The 24,251-nt window shown below is 29.3% G+C and overlaps 1 protein-coding gene and 1 non-coding gene across 2 annotated transcripts; one reads left to right on the plus strand and one right to left on the minus strand.

Annotated features, from left to right (window-relative positions):
* Nucleotides 1–217: 217 nt before the first annotated feature.
* LOC115718188 (small nucleolar RNA R71) lies at nucleotides 218–324 on the plus strand. Its single transcript, XR_004011773.2, has one exon. It is a non-coding gene; the product is annotated as a small nucleolar RNA R71 (small nucleolar RNA).
* A 16,613-nt stretch (nucleotides 325–16,937) lies between these two features.
* LOC115721705 (uncharacterized) lies at nucleotides 16,938–18,073 on the minus strand. Its single transcript, XM_030650772.2, has 2 exons — nucleotides 17,964–18,073; nucleotides 16,938–17,578 (listed from the first exon to the last, which is right to left on the minus strand). Exon 2 carries the CDS (start codon nucleotides 17,569–17,571, stop codon nucleotides 16,957–16,959), a length of 615 nt encoding a protein of 204 aa, XP_030506632.1. The 5' UTR covers nucleotides 17,572–17,578; nucleotides 17,964–18,073; the 3' UTR covers nucleotides 16,938–16,956.
* Between the last annotated feature and the right edge of the window lie 6,178 nt (nucleotides 18,074–24,251).

Here is a 24,251-nt window from a genome sequence, read left to right on the forward strand (position 1 = left end):
AATTTCATATTTTCCTCCTCTTTTAGGTGAATTATTTGCTCTAGACCTAGGCTCAGAATAATTCCATTGTTGTGAATTAACAGACAATTCTTCAAGAGCTTCCCAAGCCTCTTGCCCTTGTAATTTCAAAAAATTTCCGGTATGCATAGACTGAATCATTTGTCGGTTTGAAGGGGTTAAACCATCATAAAAATATTTTACAAGTCTCCATTTTTCAAAACCGTGGTGGGGACATTTTAATAATAAATCTTTAAATCTTTCCCAACATTCATAAAATTCTTCATTATCTTTTTGATAAAATTCGGAGATTTCTCTTCTTAAATTATCAGTTTTGGACATGGGGAAAAATTTGGCAAGAAATTTATTAAAAAGTTGTTCCCAAGTGGTTATGGTTCCGGTTGGAAGTGAGTTTAACCAAGCTTTGGCTCTATCTTTTAAAGAAAAAGGAAACAACCTAAGCTTAACCGATTCATCCGAAAAATTTTGAAAACGAAAAGTTGAGCAAATATCTAAGAAATCTTTTACATGCATATAAGGATCTTCTCTTTCTAAACCATAAAAAGAAGGCAACAATTGAATGATGGATGGTTTAAGTTCAAAATGAGTGGCATTAGTAGTAGGCAAAACAATGCATGATGGAGCATTAGATGAAATAGGTGAAAAATATTCAAGTAGTGTTTTTTCTTGCGCAATATTAGGTTCTTGTTCCATTATGCTTAATTTTTCAAAAACACTTTCAATTTCACCTAAAGTTACTACTCTTTTTACCAAACGATTTTTAGAATCACGTTGCCAATGATGCATGCAATGTCACAAATTTCACAAAGAAACACAAATAACACACAATAATCTCAAGAAGACAAATTTCTGATGTGGAAGATCAGTTATAAACCGCAACCACAGAGCATACTTATAACACAAAGAGATTATGATTTTTTTTTGCAAAATTTTTAATTTTTCAATTTTTTTTTTTTTTTGGTTTGACTTGTTCCCAGGCCTATTTGATTCCACTTACTCACGACTTAATAACAACTCCCCGGGGTTAATTATTAAGTGTGGATGGGAACTTTGCCAAATTTCCTTTAAGCAAAAATTGCTTATGTTGAAAGAACAAGCTTTGTTTTTAATTTTTTTTTCAAGTATTTTCTTAAGCAAAGTAAATAAAATTACAACTAAATAAATACAATAATAATGATAGATAGTTATATTAAAGTTAGGAGGCACAAAATGCCATCAACTAACTATAATAATAATAGTGGTAGTAATAATAATAATAAGATTTTAGGAGGCACAAGATGCCATCAACTAAAATGATAAACAAAAATAAAAGCTAGGAGGCACTAATGCCATCACTAGAGAAGGGATAATAGGAGGCAAAAATGCACTCAACTATCAAGTATGTAGGAGGCACAAAATGCACTCAACCACTAAAAGAAAAAAAGGTTAGGAGGCAAAAATGCACTCAACTAACAAATAGGTAGGAGGCACAAAATGCCATCAACTACCAATAAATATGTATATATATAGTATATAATATATAATATATAACAATATATATATGTATAAATATGTATAACTTTCTCTTTTTTTTTGAACTTTTTTTTTCGATTTTTTTTGATGAAAATGAGAAAATAAAAAAAAATAACTAGTAGAAGAGTATTACTTACCTTGTAGAAAGATCGTTTCTTTCTAGCAACTCCCCGGCAACGGCGCCAAAAACTTGTTGTCCTCAAAAGTGAGTGTTTTAATATTTATACTCGCAAGTGCACGAATCGTTTCGGAATATAGTGTTCATGTAAGTGCAAGGTCGAACCCATGGGAGTTGACTAACATCAAAAGAAACTATTTCAAACAAAATAAGAATATTCTAACCTAGCTCCAAATATTTGATAGGATTTTGGTTTTGCAAAATAAAATAAAAGACAAGTAACTAAAATACTTAAGATTAAAGATGAGTGAGTATGAAAATGATTTTCAAATAAGATGAGTAAAATAAGATTATTAAGATATTAGAATTCACAAAATGCAAGTTCAATAATATTTATAAGTATATTGATTCCCAAGTTTTAGATATAGTTGAAATAAATCTCACCATATTTTCCAAAATATATTTTTCATTTAAGTACAAGTTATTTTCAAAAAGGTAGGATTTTTCTTCACTTATAAAATGTATAATTTCTAAGCATTAAATGTGTTACAATTTAATGAAACTACACAAAATCAAAGAAACTATGTTTAGGCAAAATATAACACTTATATTCTAAGAATTAGATGTAAACAATTTAATGAAAGACATTTAATCAAAGAGTATTATATTTTTGCATAATGAAGAACTAAGTAGAAATATGCTTTAACAATCAAAAATACATGATATTGAAGATGAAAAAGACATATTTTTGATAGAAAAATCCATGAACTTTATATCACAAATGGGAAATCAACATACAAACATAAACACTATCTAGTTACATTTTGCTTCATCATTATCTTAATAATCTTGAAAAAAGATTAGAAGCTCATAACTAGATAAAAATTACAAAAGATAAACATACTTGACATGCTCTTCAAAGTGTAAAAATGGTAGAAAGAAAATGGTAAAAATGAAGAGTGTGGAATGGAGAAGTGTTTTGGGTTGAAGAGGTGTTTAGGAGGGTGAAGAGATGTCTTTTGAAATGGTCTTCCAACACCATATTTATAGGAAAAATTAGAGAATTAAATTAATCAAAATAAATAAATAAAATGATTAATTTAATTAGTGTTGGGAAGAGAATGGATAAATAGAGTATGTGTAAGAGTATTGGAAAAAATAAATGTTTTGTAAGGATGTAAAAGTAGTGAAAGATAGGGTAAAAATAAAATAGGAATGTTTATTTAGGTGAAATAAGTAGGAAAGAGTGAATAGGTATTTAGGTGTAAGTTATGGGAGAAAAATATGGATTTTTGGCTTTTATGTGTATGAGAAAATAAGAATAAAGCAATTAATTTAACAGCTTTTTTCTTTGTTCTCGCAGTGGCACCGGCGAGCTGTGATTGGAGGAGAAGCTGACGAGGCGGTTGCGTGGCGCTTGCTGATTCGCTGAGGCGCTGACGGAAGGGGACCACGCAGGAGGAAGGCTGGCAGGCGGGTCTGGCGCACCACTTGCGCCTGTCTGGACTGTGGCTCACGCACGCATGGGAGCCCTCCGATCAGTCAACGAACGGTGCGGATGGGCTGTTGACTTTGACCGAGAGTGGGCTTCATAAAGGTTGATCTGATTTCCTTTTCTAAAATTATGCTTTTGACCCATTTCTTTAAGTTTTTCTTCATTTTAATCCCAATCTTTTTCTACCAAATACACCTAAAAATACATAAAATTAATTAAAAAACTAAAATAAAATTAAAAATAAATAGCACATAACATATTATAATAAAATAATTATAAAAACACATAAAAACATATAAAATTACAATAAAGCTAATAAATTCAAAAATAATTAAAAACTTACTAAATTAATTAAAAACTTAAGAACTAAACCAATTTTTAGTTAAAAAAAAATGTGAAAAATAACTCTAATTTCTAGAGTTATCATGGGAGACATCATATTTTTCTTGTTCTTTATGTAGATGATATTTTACTTGCCAGCAGTGATTTGTCATTACTAAATGAGACCAAAAATTTTCTGTCTTCCAATTTTGATATGAAAGATCTTGGAGAGGCATCCTATGTTTTGGGGATTGCGATCCATCGTGACAAGGATCGAAAAGTTCTTGGCTTATCTCAAGAAGCTTACATTAATCGTGTGCTCAAAAGGTTCAACATGGATTTGTGTAAAGCTGGTTCTGTTCCTATTCTGAAAGGGGACAAGGTCACTAAGCAGCAATGTCCTAAGAACGACTTGGAAAGAGAAGCAATGAAGAATATCCCATATGCAAGTGCAGTAGGGAGTTTGATGTATGCTTAGGTTTGCACTAGACCTGATATTGCTTTCATGGTCGATGTTCTTAGGATATATTTATCTGATCCTGGCCATGATCATTGGGTTGCAGCTAATAAAGTTTTGAGATATTTGCATAGAACGAAGAGTTTTATGCTTGTGTATAAGCATGTCAACAATCTTTAAGTTGTTCGTTATTCAGATTCAGATTTTGGTGGTTATGTAGATGATTTAAAGTCAACTTCTGGCTATATTTTCACTTTTGTTGGTGCTGTTATTTCTTGAAAAAGTGTTAAATAGACTTTAATCGTATCATCTACTATGTATGTTAAATTTGTTGCATGTTATGGGGCATCTTTGCAAGCTTTATGGTTAAAGAATTTGATTTTAGAGATACGACTAGTTGATCCTATTTCCTCTCCTATACTAATCTATTGTGATAATAGTATTGTTGTTTTCTTTTCAAAGAATAATGAGATTAGTAGTGCTTCTAAATATAAGGAAATAAAGTATCTCACTATTAAAGACTTGGTTAAGAAAGGAGACATTGTGATAGGATATTGAAAGACCAAGTTGATGTTTGCAGATCCTCTAACCAAAGGATTAAGTGCCATATTGTTTGATTACATGTTGTTCATATGAGCATTTTATAATCTTTTGTTCCTTTGGGTTAGTGGGAGTTTCTTGCTTTATCTTTTGAGATTACATTTATATGTAATTTACTTGTTGATGCTATGAACTACTTTGTGGGCCAATACTTTTTTAATTATTGGATGTTTATGCTTTCAGCTAGGCTTTGTTATATTCTCGAGAATAATTGAATTGAAAGCATGTAGTTCATATCTTGTTGTGATCATTGTATTTTAAGTATATTTACTAAAAGACAATGATATTTTGTTGGCTTAATGTTTTAAGCAAGTTTAGTGACACTTACTTATTTATTAAGTAGTGTATGTTTAATTTCACTGGCTTATTTATTAAGCATCACGGTATCAGTGAAATTGAGGACTGATAAGGATATTATGTTATTTTAAATTGATCACATGTTGAACATAATTCCTTACCACACTACTAGACTTATTGACCATGTCGATTTTAAACTTTGGTATTTGTGATTATGAATGTCTTTTGTTGAGTTAAAAACAATATGATTGTCATAGTTCATTATCAAAGGTTAAATTGGGCCGGTATGTTGAGATGCTATCAGAGAACTATCATTTTTTAAAGTGGCTACAAATGTTTTCCTGTTGTTCAACCCATGAGTTGTTTTCAAACAAAATTATTTTGATATATAATATATATGTATTAAAATCAATGTAGCCCAAGTGGGAGAATGTTAGACTTTTTATTTGGGCTTACATTAAATTTTATTGGTTTTATTAAAACTTGGGTTGATTGGATAGTTCTTTGCTGTGTTAGCCCATGTTGTTGGTGATCAATTGTTAATGGACTTAGCATCTGTGTGTGTTAGGCTAAAATTAGTCTAAGATTCGGGTCATATTTCGGTTAGTTTTCACTCTTTGTTTCTAGTTTTAGGGCTATATTACGCTTGATTCTCTTGTTTCAGGTCCTCGGGCATTTAAAGAAAGTATGTACAAGAATTGAGGCGAAATGGTGAAAGAATCGAGAAGAAAATCCAAAATTGGTGTCGCTGCCAGTTCCAGTCGCGACGGGGAATTTGCCAGTCGCGACGGGAATTGGCAGAGACATCCCCAAGAACTCAAACTGCACTCCAGTCGCGACTGGGACTTTGCCAGTCGCGACTGGAAAAGGCAGAGAGAATTTTGAGACATATCTGCTTAACCCCGTCGCGACGGGGCTTTGCTGGGCCGCGACGGCACCCAAAGGACGGGATTTTTGGGCAGTTTCATAATTTCACGAATTTTAAAGATGAGAATTGGTTTAAATAGAGGGAGTTCGTGAAAATTAGGATTCATTCAGAATTGGAACCCTAGAAACAAAGGAGGAGGCTAGAAGAGCGGCTTGTGGCGACCCGGATCAATTGCTTCAACTAGTTCTTTCTCTTCTCTTTAATTTTTCTATGTTCTTTTCTATTTCAATGTTAATTATGGATTTGATTATGGATGTTTTGAACTAAACTCCTATTTAGGGAGAATGATGAATGTTGTTTAAGTTTTTCATAGTTAATGATTAATTGCCATTCCTCCATCTTGATTGTGAATACTATTCATATTTGTGTTTAATTTCCATGTGCAAGATTGATCACCTTTTACATGTTTTATGATCTTAATTCAAAATCTGAAAAGTGAGAATTGAGAATGCTAAAAATTGGATAGTCTAGGTTTTGATGTGAAACGAAAGTATTTACATAGCCTTTGTGACATTTAGATTATTGCTTAATGCTGATTTCATGTTAGTTTAATTAAGAGATTAATTAGAGAGCATGAGATTTAGAACCTAGAAGATCTGAAAAGAGCTAGGTTAATTCATAATCTGTCATTCACTTCAAGAGAAGGATAGAAATTAGACATTAACATTGGTAACTTAACAACAGGATTCGTCTCCCTATTTTCTTATCTTGATTAATCTTCCTTTTGTTAGTTTTAATTTTCTGAATTGTTTTATCTAATTCATAAAAAGTATTCTTTTACCAGATAGAATCAATAGTATAATTTAGTAGTAATTAGTCCAATTCCCTGTGGTTCGACCTCACCTGTGTGAGTGTACTACTTGATTGCGTATACTTGCGTAGTGATCATAATTTTCGTAACAAGTTTTTGGCGCCGTTGCCGGGGAATTGTATAAAGATTGATATTACATAAAATTATACTAACTTCTACTTTGGTTAATTCTTTTTGCTTATTTCTAATCTGTTTCTTTTAGATTAAATTTTGTAATATTATTAAAAATTAAATTTTGTTCTAATTTTGTTTTTCTTTTTAGTTTTAGTATTAATTTTTTTGTTTCAATTTTTTTTTTATCTTTTTAGTACTAATTTAGTTTTATTTTTTTAATTTTACTAATATTTTACTTATGAGTTTGAACTGCAAGATAAATCCAGATGCTTTATCTTGATGATTTTGTCCAACAACACAATGAACCATTCTATTCTGCTTGGAGGAGATTTAAAGAGCTTGGAGAGAGATGTTATCCCACTTTCTCAAGTGGATGTTTTACATGGCTCTTGTATAATGGACTTAACGGTGAAACAAGAAGCTGGGTTGATTATGGAGCAGAGGCAACGGGAGCGCCTTTATTAATGAGAGGCTATGATGTAATAAATCTGTTGAATGATATGGCAGATTTTGATTACGATTGGCATTGGAATCCATCACTTCAGGGTTGGAGTCACCAATACCCACCTTATTGCCCAAATTCATCCCAACAAACAGAAAAAGAGGAGCAACTACTATCACTTCTACAATCACTTCCAGGAGAGATTAATCGCTTAACTGACATGGTGAGATCTTTAAGTGATAATTCAATGACTCATGATTCAGAATGTAATAACTTCAATGATGAAAGTTATGAGAGTTGTTGGTACAATGAAGAAGGGTCATTATTTGAATACAAGGAAGATAATGAGCCTACAGTTGAAGATCAAGATCCTTGTGAAAAGGAAATCATTGAATATGAAATCATAAGTGAGGGTATGGATAGTCAAGTGAAGAGTGAGCAACAAGAAGAAGGGCTGTTAAATGAAAGTGTTGAAACTGTGACATTGGAGGATGAGGAAGAACATGACATCATTGATTCAACTGCATCAATGATATTGACAAACAAACCACCAATGGATCCATATATTTCATCAACACCATATTATATCCTCTACGAGCTACGAAAGGCTTCTCCCCAAGCTCATTATCGAAAGTCTTGTGTTGTTGGTGTGGTTTTTGGTTCAAACTCATTACATGCCAAGCTTGAGGGCATTTTTAAAAACAACTTTCAAGTTGTCCAACATGATGCTTATTACGGGCGTCAACCGCTTGTTGATGTGGCGCTCAGGTAAGTTTCCTTTCCTTTTTCTTTAATGTCACATTGGGGACAATGTCATATTTAGTTTGGGGGGAGAGACTTAAAATTTTTAAATTCTGCATTTTAATTATCTGTTTTAGTTAAGGAATGACAATAAGCTATAAGATAATTGTGTGCTGCTGATTAGTGTGATGTGATCTGAAATTATAAAATAACTGTGTGCTTGATTCTGTTAACTCTTTGGATTAGTTTGGATGCATAGAAACCTGTGTTTATCTGCAAATAGTCAATCTGTGAAAATTGTTATAATTGTTTTACTATGGTTTGTGGTAAGATTGACAGGATAGCTTAGAACTTGCATGTTTATTCTTTTGAGACGAAATCCTTGATAGTGTTCAATTGGAATATGACTTAGGCATTTGTTGGATAATTTGAGCCTTTCAAGCCTACCGTAATAATGTGTATCCCTAGTTAACCTTTTGAGCCTAAACCTGTTATGTTTTTCACCCATCGATTTAAAAAATTGCAACCACACTATTAATTTTTCTTCACCCTGTTATCCATGATATCATAAGCTACATAATTAGTTTGGGGGAGGAAAAACATTTAGTGTGAGGAAATAGTGAGAGGGAGAAAAGAAAAAATTTGTAAGATTGAGAAGAAAAAAAAAATTGTGTAATTCAATGTCACTGAAGAAAAAAATAAAAAAAAAATGAAATATGAAATGAAAAAAAAACACAATAAAAAGTAAAAATATGTGTGAAAAAAAAAAAGAAAATTTTTTTTCAGTGATGTTGAAAAATAATAGAGATTTCTTCTATCAATCTTGGTGAATTCGGGAATATTATGGGATCTTAGAAGAAAGAAAAGTAAGAAGCTTGTGGGTTCTGTTTGTGTGCTTATGATATCTTGAGCCAAAAATTGTCTTTTGCCTATCCTTGAATATCTGAGCCATATTACCTAAAGCCTTGAAAAGACCTAAGGATTCCAAAGAATGCTGTCAACATTAGTGGAGAAAGGTAAGCATGCAAGCTTATAAGTTATCGGGCTGTGGAACTGTTGGAAAGAGTAAAACTTTTATAACAATGTTTCACATTTGAATAAATTTTTGCAGTTGTACATAGTGTTATAAACTGAGCATCTAAATTAATTGTTAGAGTTGGTAGAATTGAAATTCTAGTTTGCGCAATGGAAGAGAACAACACATGAGGCAGTAGTATTATGATTATCTGATAGCGTAGTTAGTAATTAATTGTTAGAGTTGGTAGAATTGAAATTCTAGTTTGCGCAATGGAAGAGAACAACACATGAGGCAGTAGTATTATGATTATCTGATAGCGTAGTTAGTAGTTAGTTTTTTTTTTATCTTACTCGAGGGCGAGTAAGAGTCTAGTTTGGGGGAATTTGTTAGGCTAAAATTAGTCTAAGATTCGGGTCATATTTCGGTTAGTTTTCACTCTTTGTTTCTAGTTTTAGGGCTATATTACGCTTGATTCTCTTGTTTCAGGTCCTCGGGCATTTAAAGAAAGTATGTACAAGAATTGAGGCGAAATGGTGAAAGAATCGAGAAGAAAATCCAAAATTGGTGTCGTCGAGTTCCAGTCGCGACGGGGAATTTGCCAGTCGCGACGGGAATTGGCAGAGACATCCCCAAGAACTCAAACTGCACTCCAGTCGCGACTGGGACTTTGCCAGTCGCGACTGGAAAAGGCAGAGAGAATTTTGAGACATATCTGCTTAACCCCGTCGCGACGGGGGCTTTGCCAGTCGCGACGGGCACCCAGTGACGGGATTTTTGGGCAGTTTCGTAATTTCACGAATTTTAAAGATGAGAATTGGTTTAAATAGAGGGAGTTCGTGAAAATTAGGATTCATTCAGAATTGGAACCCTAGAAACAAAGGAGGAGGCTAGAAGAGCGGCTTGTGGCGACCCGGATCAATTGCTTCAACTAGTTCTTTCTCTTCTCTTTAATTTTTCTATGTTCTTTTCTATTTCAATGTTAATTATGGATTTGATTATGGATGTTTTGAACTAAACTCCTATTTAGGGAGAATGATGAATGTTGTTTAAGTTTTTCATAGTTAATGATTAATTGCCATTCCTCCATCTTGATTGTGAATACTATTCATATTTGTGTTTAATTTCCATGTGCAAGATTGATCACCTTTTACATGTTTTATGATCTTAATTCAAAATCTGAAAAGTGAGAATTGAGAATGCTAAAAATTGGATAGTCTAGGTTTTGATGTGAAACGAAATTATTTACATAGCCTTTGTGACATTTAGATTATTGCTTAATGCTGATTTCATGTTAGTTTAATTAAGAGATTAATTAGAGAGCATGAGATTTAGAACCTAGAAGATCTGAAAAGAGCTAGGTTAATTCATAATCTGTCATTCACTTCAAGAGAAGGATAGAAATTAGACATTAACATTGGTAACTTAACAACAGGATTCGTCTCCCTATTTTCTTATCTTGATTAATCTTCCTTTTGTTAGTTTTAATTTTCTGAATTGTTTTATCTAATTCATAAAAAGTATTCTTTTACCAGATAGAATCAATAGTATAATTTAGTAGTAATTAGTCCAATTCCCTGTGGTTCGACCTCACCTGTGTGAGTGTACTACTTGATTGCGTATACTTGCGTAGTGATCATAATTTTCGTAACAGTGTGTAAAGTCTAGGTGAAGCAGAAGTGTGGGCTTTTCTAGTTGACTGAAGCCTTTGATGAGGATGCCCAGCCCAACTAGGGTTTTGTAGCTAAGTCCCCTCCCTAATTCTATAATAACATATTGTCTCATCACAATTGTATACCTTTTGATAATCAGATATAAACTGCTTCTGATTTAGAGATCTAGGGAGGAAGACTTAGTTGATAGTATTGCACTATCAAAGTGGAGTAACTGCTGCGAATCAAACAGAGATAATTGCTATGGATCAATCAGGTACACATACCTAACTATTATATCTTATTATTGTGTTCTATGTTATATACAAATAGATCTTGGGTTTATTATTAATTTTTCTAACATTATCATCATTATCTTAAAAGATAGATACATAAATAGAAAAAATTTAGGTCTCACTAAGTGATTATTGTGAAAGAGCACTTAGAGCAACTTGCAAGGATTCGCTATCTAAAATTTAAACTAAAATATATGAGAATTAACCACCAGATCTTCAAGTTAAAGTATCAAAACCCCACTTTCATCTTCTCTTTCCCTTTCTTTTTTTTTCTTCTTGTTGCTCACGACACGCAACATCATTTCTCTTTTTTTTCCTCTTTTAATTATTTCAATTAATTGGGAAATTGGGTTGATGCCCTTATTTTTGGTCCAAGCCCATAAACTGTAGTGGACCCAACAAATTTCTCCTTCCTAGTGGGCTCTTCTAAGCTCGTTCTTCGCGTACAAGCTTTAAGCTTCTCTTTAGGCAAAATCTTTGTCAATATATATCAGAACCATTCTCACTAGTATGCACAATTTCTAAGTGCAATTCTTTCATCTCAAGCACATCACGAATCTAATAATATCTAGCATCAATATGCTTAGATCTTGAATAAAATGTTGAATTCTTAAAAAGGTGAATGATACTCTGACTGTCATAGTAGACATTAATGTATCTTTTTTGATGCAAGCCCAATTCTTGTAGAAACTTTTTCATTCATAAAGCTTCCTTACAAGCTTCAGTTACAGCTATGTATTCAACTTCTGTAGTAAATAAAGCAACACATTTCTGTAATTTTGATTGCTATGAAATAGCTCCCCCTATAAATATCATCAAAAATCATGAAGTAGATTTCCTAGAATTACAATCACTAGCCATGTCTGCATTTTTGTACCCATCAAGCATAGGTTCACCATTGTCAAAGTACAAGTACAACCTGGAAGTACCTCGTAGATATCTCAATATCTATTTCACTGCTTCCCAGTGATCCTTACCAGGAGGAATCAGCTAACTCCAACTGCATGAGCAATATCCAAAGTCTCTTTATAATAGAGATTCTCTAACTTTTTAGCTAAATGTGATAAAAAAAAAAAAAAAAAAAGCTTCAATCAGCTCCTTTAAATCACATATGTATAATAGAGATTCACTCAAACCAATGCAACTTGCTTTACATGTAGAGAATAAACAATACATTCTCTAAATTTATTTTAATAATATATAAATAATATTTTATTTATATACGTTGTATATATGTTTAAAAAATATTATTTCAGTAGTGTAAAAAATAAGAATAATATTAATTGAATGATGTAAAAAAATATATAAAGAACATGATGTATGATGTAACGTAAAAGTCATGAGATATAAAATAGAAAAAAATAAAGTTTTAGTAATTTATTTTAAATGATAGAGTAGAAAAATTATTGGGAGTGCTCTAAATCATAATTCCATCAAAAATGATTAGAATCATAATTTTATTATTAGAGAGAAATTGAAATCTTGATATTTTGTTTTAATTTTAATTTTTCTTAACTTATTTGGGTTATTTTGTCTTCGCAATATTATTTTAATTATTATGAAATAATTCAAAATTAAGTTCTTGAATAAATTAGGTTTTATTATTTAATATAATTAATTACTTTAAATCTCTGTAGTATAATACACTATAAAAAAAATTCTTTCCATAATACAAAAAGAATATTATAAATTTTTATCATTATACTTTTTTGAAACATTAAAAAATGTTGTGTTATTAAAAATCACGAAGATGTGTTTAAATAAGACTAATTAAAAAATAAAATTAAAATAAAGGAAATTTACCTGCTCAATTTTTTTCTTTTGTTTTTTTTATCAATAGTTGACTTTTTTTTTCACATTGACTTTTTTCTTTCCGAGTTGTTTTAGAAAATTACTTTACATACTATATTTATTAATTTTTTTATATAGAATTTTGTAAAATACAAAAAAAAAAAATATATATTTTAAAGTGTAAAAATAAAAAAATCGTCTTAGTTTTTTTCTTTCTCCTCTCTCTATTTCTCCGATCCATTTTTTTTGCAATTCTATCTCTCTCTCCCTCTCTCTTTTATCTGTTTTTTTGCTCACATTATTTTTTTATCTTTATATATATATATATGCTCTTAATGGGTATTACCCATGTATGGGTATTTTATTTTTGACCATTGGATCAAATATCTAATGGTTGATATTTATAATCACTAATTAAATATTAAAAAATTAATATTTCCTATTTTGTTATTCTCTATATTCCTCAAATAGATAAAACTATTAATAGAAATAAAAAATTTATAAATGGAATTGTTATTTAAAAAATAAAACACACTTAAAAAATTAACAAACTATTTTTTTTAATAAAAATCATTTTAAAGATTAAAAAGAAAAAAAAAAGTGTATATTTATCTTTTTATAAAATTTCTTCATACTAGAATTCTAAATTGCATTATTGAAAATAAAAAAATAATAATAATTTTAAGCTTTAAAATGTAATACACATAAAATGTATAAGATCAATTTGCGGCGAAACTCCCTTATGTTTTGATTTTTATACACTTAACCCCCTTATCTTTATTTTTGGTGGCAAAACCCCCTTATGTTTTAATTTTTATACACTTAACCCCCTTATCTTTTTTTTTTGTAGCAAAACCCCCTTATGTTTTAATTTTTATACACTTAACCCCCTTATTTTTTTTTTGTGGCAAAACCCCCTTATGTTTATTTTTCTTTACAAATTTGACACGCCAGTTAAATATTACCGTTAAATATCAACTGGATGACCACTGTATACACCTTTGTATATGTAACGGTAAAACTTCGAAGTCGATACAGTAGTAATCCGGTTAGTATTTAACGGTAATATTTAACTAAAACTTTAAATTTGCAAAGAAAAGTAAACTGAAGGGTTTTCCCACCAAAACAAAAAGATAGAGGGGTTAAGTGTATAAAAATTAAAACATAAGGGAGTTTTGCCACAAAAAAAAAAGATAAGGGGGTTAAGTGTATAAAAATTAAAACATAAGGGGGTTTTGCCACCAAAAATAAAGATAAGGGGGTTAAGTGTATAAAAATCAAAACATAAGGGGGTTTCGCCGCAAATTGCTCTTTTTTTTTTAAACCTAAAATCTTTAATTTTATAATAATTAACAATTATTTATATGTTTTTATTTTTTAAAAAAATACTTGAGCTTACCAAATGTATAAGAACAAAACCAATGAAGAAAATTTTAACAAAAAAAAAAAAAAAGGAAGGAAGAAAAAAGTGTCATAAACATTATTGAATAATGACAATTGCCAACACAAGAATTTCAGCACAAAAAATTATATTTGACCCCTAGACAAGATTATCATATTCCAATCCTAAAAATATAAATAATGAACAACACCTCATTAGTTATTCTAGGAGAATGATTCATGGTAATATCAAAAAAATCATTGAATGGTAATAATATTTTTCTAACAATGATAGCCTAAGTAAGAACTAAGAAGTATTGTAGCGTTTTATTTTTAAGAATATGAATAATATTAAGACAATTAGATTCCACAATCAAGCTCCTATTCTTCTAATAAAAAAAACACATTAATATACATGTAAATGATTTTTAGTTTTACAATAATAAATTATTAATAAACTCATAATTTCATAAAATAATAAAGTAGTAATTTTAATTAATTTTTAAAAATAATTTATAATTTTTTTTCAAATTATTAGTTGTAATTATTATTTCTAATTTTATAAAAAATAAATATAATTTTTTTAAAAAAATAATTTTTAAAAACTTGCCATAAAAAGGTTATTAGATTATTCCATATCTTTATATATTAAAAGTGCCTATCTAACGGCAATTCTTGGTTTAACGATTCTTGGTTTAACGATTTCTTTTTTTATTTAGCCTTACACGATTAACTTAACGTTACACGTTAACAAATAAATAAACCCAATAATTAAACCCAAAAAATTAAACAATCTTTTTTTAAATTAAAAAAAATATCTTACCCACATATCTCTCTAACAAATTCTACAATTTTTGAAATTTTTTTTATTGAAATTCAAAAAATAAACCCAATAATTAAACCCAAAAAAATTAAATAATATTTACGATTAACTTACATATCTCTCTCAATTTTACCTATTTTCATATTTCTTTCTCATGCGATTGCAGTTCTGCATCGGCGCCACTCGATTGGAAGTTCTCCCAGGTGTTTGGGGAACGTACGGCTGGCGAAGAAGTTCAGGAAGGTAAAATTTTGTTTGTTTTGTTTCTTTGCTTTTTCGTTTTTCGATTCTGATATATATATTTATTTTGGTTTTGGGTTTCTATTCAAATTAGGCATTTGGTGATTGGGTTTTCGATTATCATTTGTTTCATTGGTTTCATGGCATTTGTCTCCGACCAATCTGATTTTTTTTTGCTTTTGTTTTTCTTAGCGTGGTGTGTAAGTTTGTGTATATATAGAATGAAAAAGATACGAATTGAATTTTGATAAAAGGGATTTTGTGTGTTGTTGATTTGGTTTGCTCAGAAGAAAAAGTTGCTTTACACTGACCTGTATAGCTATATCTATATCTATATCTATGTATATATATATAAATTTATATATGTTATAGTTAAAATATATGTTAGTATATTGGGTTGGGATTGAGTACTGTTTAAGGAACACTAATGAAGAACTTAAGTGGGTAATGACATATTAGAACACTACCTTAGGCACTGACAAGGCTAGCTTTGAGTTAATGTTTTATCTCTCTAGGTTTCAGTTCACTTCACCACTGTGTTTTTATTCCCTTCAAAATGAAGTTACTTGGTCCCGTATGTCATGTAGATTCTCACTGTACATAATGTCAAACATCGTAGTATGTTTCATAGCTAGAGTGGCATTGAAAGAAAAAGGTGAAATTGTAAAGACAGTTGCTTTATGTTTTTGTGGATTCTAAGTCTGCTCACTTATTTATTTATTTTTTTTTTTGGTATTTGCAGTTGATATTATATCTGCCATTGAATTTGATAGAACTGGTGACCATCTGGCCACTAGAGACCGTGGAGGCCGTATTGTTTTGTTTGAAAGAACAGATGTTCGGGATGTAAGTTAGTTAGCTTTCTACCTTTTTGTTTACATGTAAGTTTTGCAGTTTCTCCTGTGTTTTGTTTGTTACAATGGTTTAATATTCATTGCCATTACCAATCTATATTATGTAGCATGCTGCGGATCGGAGAGATCTAGAGAGGACCGACTATGCAATCGGTAGACATCCTGAGTTCCGTTATAAAACTGAGTTTCAAAGTGGGTAATGACATCCTGTGTTTTGTTAGTTATTCTTAATTTTGTAATATTTGTTTTTCCATGTCAAAGATGTTCTTATTTTAAGAACGGGAACAAATGCAACATATATTATAACCTTATTATTATTGTTTCCAATATGTTTTTACTAACATTTGTAGTTTAATTAAACTCCATTATACTGGACATAAAAGTTTAATTTAAATTTATTATTCAAATCTCTCTAAATTAAATATTATTTATTTTTGATTCATTTATTTCCTTCCGAACTCATAATATAATACTTAATATAAAACATACCATACGTGCATCGCACGTAACAATATACTAGTATATATATATATTTTTAACACTCGTTCACCCTTTCATAAAATTTTATTTTATTATTCTATTTTTTTTTCTCTTTCACATTTTTTTATTATTCACACTCGAACTATTTTAATCTAACCAATCATATTTTATAAAAAAATATTAATTAATTTCTTATAATTCTCTCTTTTTTTTTTTACAATAAACTAAAATATAGTTCTTTTTTTTTATATATCTTTTTTCTTTCTTTTAATTAAATTTCTCTGAACATGACAATTAAATTTGTAAAAAGAAAATTTAAATGAACTGAGATGACTATAAACAAGGTTATAGGCCAACCTTCATATGATCCAATGTACCACCATGAAGTTTAATCAATTTAACATCCCCATAAATCTCAATATAATTTAAGACTTAATTAAGTTAATATGCTGAAAGTACATACATATACAGATGCATCCAATTCCATATAATTCCAGAGATAATAATTAACTTGAGAAAGAGATACAGAAAAATAAAATCCAAGGCAAGAAAAGATAGCTAGCGTGGAGCATTACCTCTCAGCCAGTCTAGCAGTAAGAGCTCTTAACTTAGCCCTTATCTTGGGTTGGGGAGAACCCAAAATAGAGAGACAAATTGCAGACCTAGCAATCTTGATATTAGCAAACGAACCCAGAATGTGAATCTTATGATCCGCAACCACAATCCTTGTGGTGCTACCATTCTCAATCTCAAACTTGTTCTTACCTCCTTTGCCAGCAACTCTACCAATTGTACGAGACAACTGCGCCTTTCCACTTAGTCTCCTTACATCTTTTATCTCAAAAGACTCAACATACAGTTCATCCAAACGCAATAGAGCAATGGCGTCAATCACCTCGAAACCTAGCATGAAAGCTTGAACGAAATCTGCACATTTTTGTAGATTTGTAATGTCGGGTGTGTCTTTTCTTGTCTTCAATTCCACCTTTTGAGCCCTCAAATTCATGCGTATGTCGATCTTCATCTCTTCATAGATTGGTGCATAGATGTCCATCCATGATTTTTTAAGTGGCGCATATCTATGGCGAGGAACGTAAATCATCCGAAATTCAACTTTTCCATTCGACATTTCTTGAGCCTTCAATGCTCTAAACTTGGGTTTTGGTGGTACTATATTAGAATTCATTTTAAACCTACACAATCATACAACAATCAAATAAATAAATAGACCTTAGCTAGGTACTACCAAAAAGGAAGCATAAAAGAAAAAATTCAAAAACTACGTAACCGTGAAAAATTTTATGCCAAACATGATGATGATAGAAACTAGAGTATGTTTTTGATCAAATAAATAATAATTTGAGAAAACTAGAATAGTTATATACAGTGTTAACAAATAACAAATTATACACATTAGTGACTAAAACAAACAATAATATACCACAAAACATATTGGGAATACCGATTAAATGTAAATATTAATTTAGTACAATATACAACCAACAATTATAAGAGTGTAAGATATACAATCTGAAATCATAATATATAAGGCATATAAGAAATTGATTAATTGCATACAATTAATAATAAGATTAATGTGGAAGAGTTTCGACGGAATGGTGCACTGTCTGGCTGAGAAATATTTGAGAGAGTCGGCCGGAGAGATTGAAAAGTGAGATATATAACTCTCCAGTACAATATTGATAAGTCGCTAGTCTCGGTGTTATATATGAAACCCTAGAAAGATTACGTGGGCTGCAAATACATATTTTTTTTTTAAAGTGTTAATATTTTTTAATTAGTTTAAACTTAATATCAACTTTTTTTATTAACTTATTTATTTTACATATATTATTAGTTTTCAAAATATACATTGAAATTAAAAATATATAATAAATTAACTAACCAAATTACTAAATAAAGTTACACTAGAAAAAAAATCGAAATATTAAAAAATATCAATAACAACAATGACATTAAACAATCCTTAATATTATATCATAATAAAATTATTTTTGAGTAAATATAATATTTATACATGTACTACAATTTGGAATAAAATTACTAATTCTACATAAATAATTTTATAAAATATATGTATTAAGATGTAATTATTCTTATATAGAGGTATACTTTGTTAATACGGGACTTAAAAATTGTATAACTAATTATAATTTAGAGGTTATTCTTATTTATAATAGATCCAAATTGAGACTTAATTTTTTTATAACAAATTATAGAGGTTATTCTTGAATGCTATATATAGTTAGGAATGCTATAGGTTTTAAGAAGATGCTTATATGTTTAATAAAAATTTTTAATTCATGCGGATTATAAGATTTTTTTTAGAGATATTTTTATATTTTTTTTATTTAAATTATATAAAAATGAGAAAATTTAAATTAAATAGATATTTTTTTAGTTAATAAATTTATTATTTATATATTATAAAATTAATAAAAAATAAAAAAAAAATGAGAGAATTAAGGAGAGAATTAATAAAAAACATTATTTAGAGTGATTTGAGAGTGTGACATCACTGCCTCTTATTCTCTTTTATATATCTATTTGGTTATATAACTGAAATTTTTGGTTTATGAGAAATTTATGGCTGATTTTTTATTTTTATTTAATAAAATAATAAAATATTATTTATATATAATAAAATAATAATAAAACAAATCCTATTAATATTTGAATTGATATTTAGCATATTTCAACTCTATATATAATCACAACTATAATTCAAGAAATTAAAAATATATATATATAATAAATTGAACCTTAAACCGCATATACAATTAGTTTGTTGAGAGAGATCAGGAAAAAAACGAATTATATATGGAATTTTTTTTTACCAAATTGTTTAGGTTTCCTCTAGCTATTTATCTTCATTTATATATTTTTTTTTCAATTGCAGTCCACTCCCACTATTCAATGAACAGAGCAAGCAAATTCTTATTGTCGTTTAGATGGATGAGTGAATCTCCAAAAAATGGAGGATCTGACGCAAATTCGATGTGAGAAATTCAAAAAAATCGTCTCCCAATTTCAGGTTCTGATCTTATTGGGTCTTCTTTTTATTCGTAAATCATACCCCAATTTTTAAGATTAATTTTTCATTTTCTAACATTTTGGGATTTTTGTCTCCTTATTAAATTTTTTCAAATCTGCATTGTTTCTATCAAAATTAATGAGCTCACATCGTTGTTGTGTTATACGGAGACTAAACTATGCCATTTGTTATGTTTAACCTTCACATAAAAAAACATGTTGTTATATTCTATATTTGGATTATGTTAAAAATTTGATCTTATGAATACGTTTAATTAGCTTAATGTGTTTTACTATGCAGTATATTCATATACAGTTCTTTTTCTTTTCTATCTTCGAAAGGATTAGTTAATAAATATAATATATAGCTTTTTTTTTTGAAATAATATATAGCTTTTTTTCACTCTCTCTAATATGAAATAACAAAAAAAAAAAAATGAATTATCCATGCGCGTTGGGTCCACATGAGTCAAAAAAATCATAACATTATCCTTTACAAAAATATACACTGATATTTTTTTAAAATTTTTTTGATGATCTTAAAAAATATTATAAAAATAATATCAAAACAAAAAAAAAATTACTTACCCTAATTTCGTTTTATCTTAAGAAAAAAGAAAATTAATTTTCTAATTATTTTTTTTTTCACAGGAAAAAATATTTTCGTGTACTGGTGTCCAATTAATGGATTATACTGCAGAGGTATAGTTTTAAAGAAATAAAATAACTTTACTTGTCTTTCATAAGTAAATTTTTTTAATTAAATTAATTAGGCACACCATGTCTAATCATCTTAAATGAAAATAAATAACTATTTGCAGGAACACCGCCATAATAGAAACTTTTCATTTTTTTTTTTATCAATTTTTTTTTTCTTTTTGAGTAAAGATAAATATGAAATTTTAATCGCATAGAGTTTTATTTTAATAAAATATATTATTTAAAATAATTTAATAGTATTTTGTTATAGAATACTATCACTTTTTGTTAAATATGGTTTTCACTTTTTGTCGACACTACCATATTCAATTTATCAACGAAAAAATGGACAATCCAGATATATGCGGACCCGGCTAGAATGAAAAGTGCAAAATACAAAAATTACACTATTGTCTCTATCGAAGCAAATGAAGATTGAAATCCACCAATGACTATCATTAGTTTTCTTATCTACAATTTTTAGACAAATACTATCTTCAAATTATCAATAATTTAGAGATTGATTTTTAATTTTCTTTTTATCATACACCCATTTAAGTAATGTTTCTTTAAGTATTGGAACATCAATTTTTAATTTATTTTTGGATTAACTTAAGAACATATTTAAATCATCAAACTTTCTTAAACACTAATATATTGCATTCGGTATTCACTTTTAATTGACAACATTATAAAATATAATATTTAGATACACATAATAATAATCTCACCTAATAATTAATAATATTTTTTCTTTAATTTTTAATTGTATCACTTTCAAATAACATAGAAAAAAACTAGCATAAATTTAGTATACGTGCCTCGCACGTAATTTTTTGCTAGTATAGATAAATAGATAGATAGAATATGAGAAAAAATTAAAAGTATACGTAACATTAAATTTAATGCCACGAATATAATTTTTATTATCCAAACAAATTAAATATGTGGGTATATAAATAAAAAATGCCATAAAAATTATTAAAAAACTGAATCAATTTTTCAAACAACTCTCTCTCATGCTATGAGAATTCACTTGAAAATAATATTGAATTTAATTTCAGATTTTGTGTATCTATCAACTAATCTACTGTTATTGTGGGATTTTGATATTTTTAAATTCTAATGAAGATAATTTTTTTGTTATATTTATTCTTTATAAAGTGTAGCGATGTAACGGAATTTTTGGTTTAATGATATTTTTTTTTTTAATAATGTTTTTTTTGGAGTTTTCCATTAACTTTAACAGAATATTCTATTACTTAGAGCAAGTGCAAGGAGGTTGATATATCTATATATGCAGTGATTCATCCTCCATGAGACTCTTTTTAGTGCACTATTTTACGATTTTTTCTACAGTGTACGTCATATATATTTAATTAATATTTATAAAATTAAAAATTTATTTTTAAAAAAATTTACAATATACATTTTTAAAAGTAATGTACCAATATACTTTTATTTATTTCGGCACTCGATAGATTTTTTTAGTTTATTTTTTTATTTAGTCGTGTATATTATAGTTATTTAAGACATCCCGTAAAATTTTGAAAAATTTAGAAAAATTTAACACGCTGAAAATAATACACTTCTTTAAAAGTGGCACACTGATATACTCCTACCTATTTCAGCATTCGAGAAACTTGTTTAGTTTTTTTTTCATGTTCGTGTACATTATAATTATTTAAGACATTTTTTGAAATTTCAAAAAATTTTAAAAAATTTAATACGCTGAAAATAAAATTTGGTATTATTATTTTTAATCTAATTAGTAAGTTTATTTAATAATAATTGTGGTGATTTTTGTTAGTTAATATGATATTATTTTTTTATTTTATTAGAAAATTAATATAATAATAAGAAATTTTTTTAGTATAATTTTTGGTGTTGTGGTTGGAGTAAAAACATTTTTTGACGCCAAATTTGGCAATAGTGTAACACCAAATTTAGTGTGTGCTTAGAGATGCTCTTAACAGAATATTCTTTATTAATTTTATAATATATATATTTAAAAATAAAAATTATATAGATATATTATATAAAAAAAATTAATTTAAATTTAAAATACTTAAAATATTTTAATTTTTGAGTGGCTTGGCAGCAGGTTTTGGCCTATAAATTTTAAAGGATGGCGATGTTGGCTAGCCTGGAAGTCAACGAGTAGGAAGCAGAGGATTAATGTTGCTATTTGGAGTTTCCAAGATAGGTAGTTTGTGGCAGTCAGTCTAATGGCATTATGGATGGTGAGGGAGGTATATGGTTTGGTAGGGTCGGTGGTGTTGAGTATTTGAGAAGAAGGAGATTGGGTAGGGTAAGCCATGGAAGTTGGACAAGTGAAGGAGTATGGCAGTGGAAGTAGGATCGAATAATAGCTCTGATACCATGTAGAAAAGGTATATTTGATATGTGTTTCATTGAGTATTTTACAGCAAATGAATAGTGGTACAAGGAAGTTATTTTGTACAAGTAATTTCTAGAATTAAGGAGAATAAAATCAGATAATTATGTACAAGATATCAATAGAATAATATCCCTAGAATAACAAAAGAAATTGAGGTAAAGGAAGAAAGGATTGACTTAGAAGATGTCAATTCTTATCACATGATACGTGTCACCTAAAGAAAAATGTCACATCATCTGGACAGGATTCAGGATAACATAACTATAGTTGCTTGAGTAATAAAAGGAATGGTTAAAGAGGTAGACAATGTATGTGTGGAACTAAACTCCATAGTAGTTGTGGCATTTGGAAGATATGTTGCAAACAAGTTGTGTGATGAGACCAAGTCTGAAGATGCCATTGGTGTTGGCAAATATGAAGGAAAAGGCATCTCTAGAACTTTATCAAGAGGGCCTGGAATAGAACCATTCACGTTAAATACTATAGAAGCATGTTGATGAATATACCATAAGCGGACTGGTATGGTGACTGCATAACAGGAGCAGAGGAGGATTCCCCATTTGTCAAAGGTTATAGGTGGGGTAAAGGTCTTATAGCAAGGTGTGGAATAGCAATAGTGAAAGACTTTATAGCTAAGCGTGTCATGAGAGGCCAAACACTTTCATTATGGAAATCAGTCTTACACTGATCATAGCACAAAGTAGGGAGTGGAGCCCAACCATAGTTGGTCCATAATTGAGAGTGGGTTCTATACCATTGTAGACTTTTTTTAAGAAAAATTTTATAGTTATCAAAAGGATAGCAAATAGTACTACACTCAAACCAAAACTCCAGGAGCCTCTCGTAACGAAACTCCAACCAGAACTCATCACGAGTATCTCTAAGTCTGGCCATTGTGCCTCTTGATAACGGTTTTGACACATCAATCACATCAATCATTACTTGAAACCTTAAGAAAAGGCTCCAACCCTCACTCAGTGAGCCTCATCAACTTCAAGATACTTGCCAACCATATTGCCGACCCAAATTGCCATGGCTCTGGATTTACTGAGGAAGGAAATAGTCGATGGAGCTTTACCCGAAAATAAGAGAAATGCAAGGATTCCACCTACACATTTTGTAGAATAGATGATGTGCCTAATACAATATAGTAATTCTGAAAGTGCCAAGGTTTCAGCAAAAGAACTTTTCTTTTATCCCTTAAACATCCAAAGATAATGGTAAATAACCCAACACGGCTGTCAGTTATAGTTACTTGATATTTCTCTTTCTAAAAGTCGCTCATCTTAATTCTAAAGGTCTTGAAATTAATTTCTCTAGAGGAAAGGACAAGGGCAAACAAAGTGAGGATGAACCATCAAAGGGGTTAAAGTTTGAAAGAACATGAATTTTTTTTTCTAGAATTATACTAAGAAAGACAGTTATCATGTTAGAAGAAGCGATTGAAGAGGAAGAAAAGTAAAGAAACTTGAAAGAAAAAGTTAGAAAGTGCTATAAATAATTAAAACGAAAAACATAACAAACTGCCACGTAGCTTTTTAAACACTTTGGAATAAAATAAGAAATGGCAATAATTTTGAATCTCTAATTTTTATTCAATTTGAAGATTTATTGAATGCAACTAACACCATCATCAAAATTTTGAAACTATATATGAAAAATGAAACTACCTACCACAAAACTCCCCCACAACATGCAAAAAAATATAAATT

The sequence above is a fragment of the Cannabis sativa genome, chromosome 9, assembly GCF_029168945.1.
Source record: "Cannabis sativa cultivar Pink pepper isolate KNU-18-1 chromosome 9, ASM2916894v1, whole genome shotgun sequence".
Lineage (NCBI taxonomy): Eukaryota > Viridiplantae > Streptophyta > Magnoliopsida > Rosales > Cannabaceae > Cannabis > Cannabis sativa.

What these genes read in the sequence shown, in the direction of transcription:
- LOC115721705 (XM_030650772.2), bottom strand. Translation starts at nt 17,571, where the DNA reads ATGAATTCTAATATAGTACCACCAAAACCCAAGTTTAGAGCATTGAAG.